The following is a 10972-nucleotide window of genomic DNA, read 5'->3' as shown; positions in this document are numbered from 1 at the left end:
AGGAGGAGGAGGAGGAGGAGGAGGAGGAAGAGAGGGAGAAGCGGAGGGTGAATCTTGCGGAAGGGATGGGGGTTTGGAGAAATTCCAGTGATCCATGAATGAAGGCGGAGTAATCCCTCTCAGAAATCTGAATCTGGCTGCAGTTGGAGAGAGAGAGAGAAGAGAACACGCGCATCAAACTTGTGCCATCCACGAGCCACCTTACTTATTAGTGCATTCATATTCATAATATCACAAACACCAATATACATATATCCTCTCTTTTTACCTTTCTTTTTTTTTGTTTTATTTTATATATATTTTTGGATCATTTCACTTTCACAGTTTCACTCGATTCTCTCGTGTTATCATCACAACTATACACCAAAATAATACTTTAATATTTTCAGTTGCATTCCGATGCAAACTGCTATTGTTATAGGATGCCTTCTGTGCTATACTATTATAATATCATAAATACTCTATCTATTTAAAATTTCATTTAAGAGTAATGAATTACTACATGTCTTGATAATAAGCAATATATTACTAAATAGCTAATTAAATTTTTATAAGATTGTAGAATCCTTTAATATACTTTTGGTGCTCCTGTTTTTAGTCATTATTAAATTAAATTTTTAATTATTGGTTCAAAATATTAAAACTGCCATCTCCTCTAAACTCCCTTCCCCTCTTAAAAAACGAAAATGTCCAACCTCCATCTATACGATATGATATGGTTTATATGTTCCTTTAATTTTTACAAGCTTCCAAATCCAGCGAATAGTAAGTGCATTATCTTACTCACGATAATATATTGTGAACAATCTCGGAGTATAAATTAGAAAATAGTATTTGGTGAAGCTATAATATGAGGTGCTTCCATATTCAGCTACCAATTCAAAGTAGGATGGAACATGAAACAAATAAGATGGGCTTAGACAGGCATTGCAGCCCGCTTATCAGACCACCATACACTTGGGCTCATCAAATGAATTTGGGCTCATCCCAGTGTAGGGGCAAGCCAACTAACACCAAAGTCCAGTCTAATAAAAAAATAGTACTACTTGCTGTATGGCTTTTTTTTATTTCTGGAGTGGGCTGCAAGGCTTCTTAAAGTGGTGTTGATTCTTCCATGACAAAATACAATGCGGTGTTGAAGTTGGTCCTTCCAAAGTTGTATCCAGTTATGGAATTGGGTATATCCAGGTTCAGTGGCATATGAACCCATATGACCAGAGACATAAAATAAAATAAAAACAAAAGAAATAGTACTACTTGAACTACTTAGTAAGTGCATATCAGAGATGCAAAATCACTTGGACAGGGTATGGTTATGGTGGCTCATCAACTGGTCTCTTAATTAAAATGTTTGGGAATTTGAGTCTAGCCTTGGATATAGAAAGTATCTTATATTATCATTTGGTCGCTACGGTTCCGGTGGTTTCCCTTAACCAAGTCACTGCCTATGAGTCGTCGGCTCATTCTTCAACAGGCACGCGGTTAGAGTCCCGGGCTGAGCATTTGGTTAAAAAAAAAATGACAAAATTTTCAGGAATCAAGAATCAAGTGTTACAGGAGTAGTTAACAGGTTGATTAAGAATTACAAAGAGTGGAGTGATATTTGATATTTTGGATTGTTGATAATTTTTGTCGAAGATGATTATGAATTAGTTTATTTTATCAATTTAGTACGTTTCTGTTGAGACGTTGATACTCCATCTTATTGTGTGGAACTTTTTATTTAAAAAAAATTAGAAATTACTTAATATAATACAATATCACTATGAGAATTATGTAGCAGAATAAATTATTTGGTGATTGCTATGGTGCCTACAAATGTTTGCCTAACTTTTTAAAAGGATTAAAAATTAATATTTAATTTTAAAAGTATAAAAATAAAAAATTATTAAATATTCAAAACTTACCGTATCAAGTAAGTTAGACAAAAGTTAAATACCATACCATAGGCATCATAGAATTCACCAAATTATTTTTGCAAGTGTGGATTATTTGTTTATCAATCAACGTTTTTTAGTGTAAATTATTTATAACTAGAAATATTAAATATGTGTCTTATAACAATTAGTATGGCGAGAATTGATAAATTTAATTATTAATTGATTACCTATAAAATAATGTTATACATTTAAATATTTTTATTAATTAAGTTTAATTAAATTGGTTTAATATCAATAAAAATTAGTTATTATTAACATTATTTTAAGTTTCATTATTTAATTTAATTAATTTTTTTAAATTTTAGTTAACATAATTTCTAGAGGCAAGAAATAGTTAACGATGGTTTGGTATACGTTTGTATATATTTTTTTTGGTGACTAGTATACGTTTGTATATGAATCTATGATGAGTCTATCAGGAAAAGAAAATTAAAAGAAAAAAAAATCATATTTCTTTTAATTAATTAGAAAATAAAAATAGTGAGCTGATCTGTTATATAGATGTATATCTTTTACTAACACTTCATTGGAGGATGGATGGCAAATTACAACACGACATTCCCATGGTACATTTGGAGTTGATCTTGACCTAGCTACAATTGAATATTTTCTGTACCACTTAAAATGTTTTAGATTTATTGCTAATAAGTAATAACCGCAAGTATGTATGTAGAAGATTTTTCCTTTTTCTTTCCTTTTATATATATCCACATCTTCTAGAAGATAAGAAACCAAGACTTCTGGACTCGGTATAATCCACAAATTAAATTATGATCGATGATGACTAGCTAGGACAAATTAAAACATTAACCACACATTACAAAATGTAAAATTGGATCAACACATGGCGCAACTTTAGGAACAGTAATAATAAAAACGTCACTTTATTATACTACACTACATGCTTCCGATGATGTCGATTTTGGCTGGCAAGATATATAACCACTTATTTTAATTATTCATGTCACTATCGTAAGACATAAATATATTTTATACGAATTAAAATCTCAACCATGGATTTCTATCGACTTGTCTCTCAATTTATTGAGTTTATTGATTATTATTTTCGATGTGCGTTATAATTAGGGCCGGAAGTAAGCCGAGTTGAGTGGAATTCCAAACTTAAATTTGGTTTACGAAAATTGAGTTTAGCTTACAATTCGACTCATTAACAATTGAGCTTATTTTTTAAACTCAAGCTCGACTTACCGAAAACTCACGAGTTGGCTTGAGCTCACAAGCTGGCTCAAATAAAAAAAATATAAATAAATAATCTATAATTCTATCAAGCCAACTTACGAGCTAATGAGTTGAGCTTATCAAACTCAACTCATTTAATTTATGAGCTTAATTTCAGGTTTAAACTTGGCTCATCAACTCACAAACTTAACTCATCGAATCAATCTCGAGTTAGTTTATGAACTGGCTTAATTCACTTCCAGCCCTAATTATAATCAGATGCTCCCTAGTTTATTTTGGAGGGGTGACCTGGATTTAGATCGTGACTTTTAATTTTTTATCATTTTTATTTTGTTTTTAATCTTTTAATTGCATCGAATTTCAACCTACATTCATTAGTTTATTTCATTATTCTCATTAGTATCTATCTATCTCAATCGAGTTACATATAATTATAATTATATAAAAAGGATACTGTCAGATGCTTCTAGCGTATACAATACAATAATATCTACTTTAATTTAGTCCTTCATCTAGTCTTGGTTCATTTTTCATAATCTATATAATCAATTTAAATTAAATTTCAATACATTTTAGGCATTATGCAGAAAAATTTGGAATTCTCGTAGGGCCATAAATATTCTATTAATAGATTTTCTCTATTCAATAAAGTAGCAAATTAAAATACCATCCACGTTTGTTGTTGTCAGTGGCTGAGTTTGAAAGAAATTGTTGGCGAGGCCAAAAATAAATAAAAAGATATATATAGAATTGCACATGATTAAAGTTAACAAAAGGTTAAACCTAATTTTAGTTAACTAAAAATTTAATTTAGGTTAATAAACTAAATTTAATTTAAATAATAAAATTAATTATTAACTGATTATAAAATTAATAAATTGATTTAAAAAAATAAGTTTAAAATTAATAAATTTTTGTACAAACAAATTGATTTTGCACATAAAAATCTATTTTTATTTAAAATACCGATTTTTTTTATCTAAAAGCTTATTTTAAAAAAATATTTTTTATTTTATTTATACAAAAACAATTACAACATAAATTAATTTTATCTTTGATAACATCTACTTTTAAAAGTCTACATACTAATTACCTTTATTATTTTTATTATTGTTCCGGGGTTACCAATTATTCGATTTATCCTGTGTCAGAGAATTGTCGCTCGAGTTGTGTGTTTGAAAGGGTGAGTGGTGATATTTGCAAGATACTTTGATGCCTAAGTCAATAAGGGGTTAAGCAGGTTTAAATATATTGAAACTTAGAGGTACCTAAATGTATCAGGGTATTTATAGAAAAATGAGCCAATAACTATCGTTGAAGTAGTTCTACTTCTGGAAGTGGGTAACTGCCGTTTATTTTTGGGTTGTTGAGATCTCTCTTATAGAAGTGAGAGAAAGATTTACAGAGCCAGTTAGTTATATAAGTGTTAAGTGTTTGTTCACGTTGACCCCGACTTCTTTAAGGAGGTCGGATAAGCAGTAAAGGCCAATCTTATAGATTGGACCTTTTAGCTTAATTTGGGCATAGCTTATCATTTGGGTTAGGATATGAACAATTATAATCAATATACTACACCAAAATAAAATCTTAATTTTTTAACAAAATAAAATACCAAAATTTATTAATATGAATAGTGTGTTAGAATATTATTTAATTTTTTATTTTTTTTGAGTAAATTAGAAATTAAATTATTTCAAATTAAACGACTTATATAACAATGATCTCATTTATTGTTATAAATGCTAAATTGAATAAGTGAAATTGAATGAGGATAAAATTAGATATTATCTTTATTTTGGTTGTAGATACTATTTTATTTGAATTTTAAAATTTAATTAGTGTCATTTTTAAATATAAACAATGAATTTAGGATTTTAGTCCTTAACACATTAAAATTATCTCACTATCTCTTTTTTCATCAAAGGAGTTACCATTCAACCCTATTAAAAATAAAAAAAGATTTAATTTAAAAAATTAAAAAATTAAATTCTTCTAATAATGCTTATAAATTTAGATATGTTTTTATATTTAAATATTTTTAATAATTTAATATGAATAATCTTAAATTTTAAAGAATTTTAAGAATTTCTAATAAAGGGTATCGGAACAACTTATGTTTAAATAATTGAGAATATTTGATTTTAGTATTTATTTTACTGAATCGAAATACGTATATATTGATTATATGCGTTTAACTTGCAAATTTTAAATTGCATAAAGCTTGTTTGGGTTATATATGTTATTATACACATATTCATAGGTGAGGAATTTCTGTAAAAAGATGAGAAGATCCCACAAAAAAATTCAATTGCGTGCCACACTTTTAATTTTGTATTAAGACATCAAGTTATATACTTATATTATTGGATTATATTGTATCACAATTTTATGTATATGTATATAGATTTAAGAGTGATATATATAATATTATGTATACGTCCATATATTTAAGGGGAAGAATATATATATATGATTGTTATACATTATGTTAAATTGAGTAACGTTATTATTTTATATTACATTACATGAGCATCTTCGGTTCTTTCTTTTGTTACATAAAAAAAATTAATAACAATTTATATGATATTATACCTATATATTTTATAAAATTTAATTTTAAAATAAATTAATTGAATATAATACTATCAAAGTAATTTTTTTTAATAAAAACTGATTTATTTTAAAACATTAAAAATATAACGGTATATAATTTATGTAAATATTAGTCAACTTAAAAAAAGATTTATATTTGACAGAATTATATACACATATTAATGATATTTATATATTCGAATAATTAGTTAAAAATAAATTAATATTTATTATTTATGTCAACAATAATCGATTTAAAAAAAATTATTATTTGGCCAAATAATAAATAATAAATTTACCATTATTCCCATGTAACAGTCCGAAGAGAGCATGTTATGCTAACACACTGAAGTGCCAGGCTTATACCCTAGTATAACCTCAAATAAAGTATATAAAGCCAGCAACATAATAATTCATAGCTGCTATAGTTGTAAAAATGGACGCATCATCCATCTTTTAAAATAAATCCTTACAAATGCACTATTAAAAAAATTATTTTTAGCGACAATTTATTTTATTTTTAAAGATAATAAAAATAAATATTAGTATATCTATAAATAATTAGACATTAATCGTCTCATATTTTGTCGTTAAAAAATTTTAGCAACAATAATACAATTGTTGGTAAAAAAAAATTCACGATAAGATAAAATAAATAATTAAACCTAAAGGTATTTCATATGAATTTATTATTTCCTACAGAATTTAGGTAACTTGGTCATTGTTTTTGTTGTTGCTAAGAAGACACGGAGGAGAGTCAGAGAAGTGAAGGAGTGTGTTTAATTTGATTGTCACATGAGCCATTGTTTGGTCACTTACCTTGTTCCAAATTAAATATATCTTCTTATTAATCCATGAATCCAAAAAGTAAAGTTGGTACTTCACATATATCTTCATTATTTCTTTAATTTAAAAGCAAAGCAATTATGTCCCCCGCTGAATGTGACATATTTTAATTATTAATAGTTGAAATTAGATTCAACTAAAAAACATATATAATGAAATGGAGTATAAATTACTTTATGTCAATTTCAGTATGAGCATCATGTACTAATAAGGTGCATATTGGTAAATAGAAACAATGATAAATTCTTTCTAGAAGAAATTCAGTTAGACAAAAGTTTACCATTAAGGTTAATTACTATATTAACCTTTTTAATACTAGTCGTATTTCACATAAGTCTTGGCTTTGTTGTTGCTATACCAACATTTGCCTTCCTCTCAAGGATTTTGTTACTTGTATTCACAATTTTTCTAGAACAAATTTAAATACATAAAAAGAGAAGTGTTTTTTTTCTTAGGTAACTAAGGCATTTTAACCTTAGATATTATAGAAGCTCCCAATGATAGACCCCACAATTTTTTTGTCTCCTCATCCCTTCTCTTTCGTAATATGAAAAGTTAAGTCGACTTGATTTGGCCGTAGTGCTTCTACTTGCAGAAAATGGCAAAATTCACAAGTTGTAAGACATTTTGTCATTACCGTTTGTGAAGAGCTAATTGCTCCAAAAATATGTGATCCAAATTATGGAATGTTTAATTATTATTCCAAGATCTAAGTTTTCCAGGATGTCTTAATTTATATATATTGAATGATGTTCACATCACAAACATATAAATTTGTCCCCCTCAATCGAAAAATAAGGATACAATAATAAAGTTAGAGGCATAACAATTTATGGTAGGGTTTGGATCTTGAATAAAAAAGAAAAGGCCAAGCAAAAATTTAAAAATTATTTTATTTAAGTTTCTCAGGATATTTTATATGAACTTTTAATATTTTAATAAATATATAAAAAATTTAATGTTTGGAACATGTGAAGGTCAGTTCAAGTTAAATGCTTTTGCAATATTATAAAAAATTATTTTTTATATCTCTTTATAAATTTTTAAATAATTTTTAAAAAAATTACAATTTAATTTTAAAAATTATACCAAATATTAATACTATTACTTTTCATAAATTAAAAATTCAAAAGATTACTTTTGAAATTTTTCAAAAGCCCTATTATTACAGTGTACAGTTCCTTGTTAAGATCTCAAGATACAACTTATTAAGACACATGATCTAAGTATAAATAATTGAGGTTCCGATGGCTTCTCCACGGAGCTTCCTTTTCAATTGAATCCGGTGTTTTGGATGAGAGCGAGCCATGGCGAATCAGAGATAATAACCAAGTTGTGGTAGGCCACAGTGTTGTTGCGCCTAAATTTGACAACGATGGCTAACTCAGATGCCACTGGCTATGCTACCAGCGGTGTTAAATGCAATCAATAATAATAGCTATTATTTTTAATTATAATAGGTAGAGAGCCAAATAAGTGGTGAGTCAGCAAAATTGCCCATAGAATTGGATAAGCCTTTCTCACACAAAAAGTCCAAACACAAGATTACCACGGCTATGCCAATGGTATGTGTTGGTGGTGGACCCCACTCACAACCCCATTCCTTTTTTCTCTCTCCTCTCTTTTATAAGAACCCTAATCCCCATTTCATTCCTCGCATTCCATCCCCAATTCAAACCAACTCAACAATCAAACATGATTTCATCTGCGTCCTTTCCTTCGTCTCTCCCCGCCGCTAACTTCATCGGAGGATCCGTCGCTCCGCCTCCTTCACGCGTCAGATCCCGCCCGATTGTCTCCTTCGCCACCGCTACAGCCACCGCAGAAGCACGCTCTACCTGGACGGACCAAAAGAGGCCTTCGTTTCTGAACCCAGACGCCATCGTCCCTTCCTGCAGTTCTCTCTATGAGGTTCTTGGTATTCCCGCCGGTGCCTCCAGCCAGGAGATCAAGGCGGCGTACCGGCGACTCGCCAGAGTCTGCCACCCGGACGTGGCGGCGATCGATCGGAAAAGCTCCTCGGCGGACGAGTTTATGAGGATTCACGATGCTTACTGTACTCTGTCGGATCCTGACAAGCGCGCCACTTACGATCGGAGCCTATTCGGGATGCGGCAACGGCCGTTGTCGACGGCGTCCGTATTTTCTGGCTACACCAGCCGGAACTGGGAAACGGACCAGTGCTGGTAGTGAGTCGACTCGGCCGAGTCACGAAAACAAGAGAGAAGGCGGAGTTATTGAAACGCCTTGCCCTTGCCCTTGATCATAGTTATTAGTTAGTTATTACGTATTATACTACGTATTTGTACATGTACGCGTAGATGTAGAGGCAACTTGCTAATTTACAGAACTAGATTCTGCTGAGTTTTGTCCCACGATAAAAAAAAAAGGGGGTCACGAGTACTTACAGTGTACCCTTTCTCTGGTGTAAAAATGAAAAATCGAGAAAAAAACAAAATTGACATGTCTTCTTTTCATGACTATTCTACTATTTTCAACTTATTGTGTTATATTTCCTTGAATTTTTACTGAAAAATAATAGACTAAATTAAAATTAGTTGGAGGTTGATTGCTACTAATCAGCTAAGCATAGGATAAATTGAACTCTGAGGTTGTGAAATCTGGGATGATGCATGGGAGAGTTATCCAAAAGTAGAAAACAAGGCAATTTGGGTTTCTTGAAAATAACTTGTTAGATAGAAATGCCACTCCGGATGATTGGGACCTTGAAATTAAAGTCAACACTCAACACCATGTGGGTGGGGTAACGAAATTCTAGAAGCTCAAGGTTTCTAGAAGATACAGATTACGGCATACGTTATACGAGTACTCTACGACGGTGAGGTTCTACTCTCCGTTGAATTGATACACACAAAGAGAGGGAAGCTACTTGATTACTTCAACGCTCCGTATGAAGCAACGAAGCATGACATGGACGGTGACGTGCTTCCGTTGGGAACTTGAAAACCTAATAATTTTGGTTTATCTCCACAATTGGTGATATCCAAACAATCATTTAGAATATTCAACATACTATAAATTTGAGAATTTTTTTCAAACTCTTCAATTTTTAATAGATATCAATTTAGTTTATAGTATTTATGTTATAAATAATGGTACTTATTGTAAACTTTTTATAAAATATTTCAAAAGTCTTCCGTGCATAAAAAAGTGCATTTTATTCTATTAATAGTAATACTTATCCTTTGGTGATTTTCATTAATTATTTTTCTTCATATAACTCTAAGTAGATATTCTTATGCATAGGATATGTGAAATGTAGGATATAAATATATAATAAAAATTGCTTACTTTTTAAGGGACAGAGAGAGACACAAAAAGGTAATAAATAGTAAATAATTAATCTCGCTTAATTAAATAAGTAATTTTCTGTCAGCAAACATCGTGGTGGTCGGTGCTCCGCGCAGATAAGATACTCGCCGGCAGTTTGAACCTACCTATGGGAACATAACACATGCAAACCTGGTAATTCTGCTATGATAATAATTAATAATTGATGAATATGTATAAAGCAATTTCACTTTCTTCATAGGGACGGAGATGTAAACAAATTTGGGCACCGGCACGGTAGCACTTGCTAGGAATGATTCAATTTGAAGAATTTGAATGATTAATTAATTTGAAACTTTAATTAGAGTAAATGGGATTTGTGTGGGGTGGAGGGGAAACCTGATTGGGATTGTTGTTATGGAATGTGTCAACAGCCTTTTCATTGTTCTTTATTTCTTAATTAATCTTCTTCCTCATACCATTCTACAATTTGGACAAAATAAGGCGAAGAAAAAGGATGTGAAAACCAATTGAATAATATTAACTAAAGAAAAGAGAAAGCTCCTTTTTCCCTACTCGTGGATGTTATTTAATTTAATTTTCAGCAACTTTGAAAAGAATAATAATCAATCAATTTGATAAAAATATCGGGTTGTACTCTTGTTTACCATTATGCCTTGCACTGCAATTGTTCTAGAAGCTAAGATGTGGTCATGATGCCTATGTTATGTAGACTAATATAGCTATCTTCCAAAACCTTATTATTCATCAACTATACAAAAATATATATAAATATATATATATACACAATCACAGATGAGAGAGAAGAAAACAACCTTCTAGATACATAGAAACCAACGGACGACTGGGGAAGGCGTTATATAATCTTCATAAAAATAAAATAATTGCTCTCACTCGAAATCGACATAAGAAAATCGCTGATTCACAAATCACAACACAGAAGGAAAAATAGTAAGTTATTACTTACTTGTAACGATAAATTTTTTGCCATGTCCATTTCTTTTAACTTTTAGCGGCGATGGCAGTTATTAATTTATTCATATATACGATTATGTTATTTGTTTGTTATTAATATAAAATAT

General features: G+C 30.1%; 2 protein-coding genes across 2 annotated transcripts in view; one reads left to right on the top strand and one right to left on the bottom strand.

Moving 5' to 3' along the window:
• Positions 1-228, bottom strand: part of LOC107487484 (transcription factor bHLH121) — a gene marked incomplete in the record, with an annotated part of 1984 nt that extends 1756 nt beyond the window's left edge. Inside the window, 1 exon segment of the mRNA XM_016108130.3 lies at positions 5-228. Coding sequence (XP_015963616.1) covers positions 5-96 — 92 coding nt within the window.
• Positions 229-8219: 7991 nt separating this feature from the next.
• On the top strand, positions 8220-9055 carry LOC107487481 (chaperone protein dnaJ 11, chloroplastic). The gene has a single exon (XM_016108128.3). The coding sequence runs from the start codon at positions 8274-8276 to the stop codon at positions 8766-8768; it is 495 nt and encodes a 164-aa protein (XP_015963614.1). The 5' UTR covers positions 8220-8273; the 3' UTR covers positions 8769-9055.
• The last annotated feature ends 1917 nt before the right edge of the window (positions 9056-10972 follow it).

Source organism: Arachis duranensis, chromosome 5 (assembly GCF_000817695.3).
Source record: "Arachis duranensis cultivar V14167 chromosome 5, aradu.V14167.gnm2.J7QH, whole genome shotgun sequence".
Lineage (NCBI taxonomy): Eukaryota > Viridiplantae > Streptophyta > Magnoliopsida > Fabales > Fabaceae > Arachis > Arachis duranensis.
This window is presented reverse-complemented; position numbering and strand designations above follow the sequence as displayed.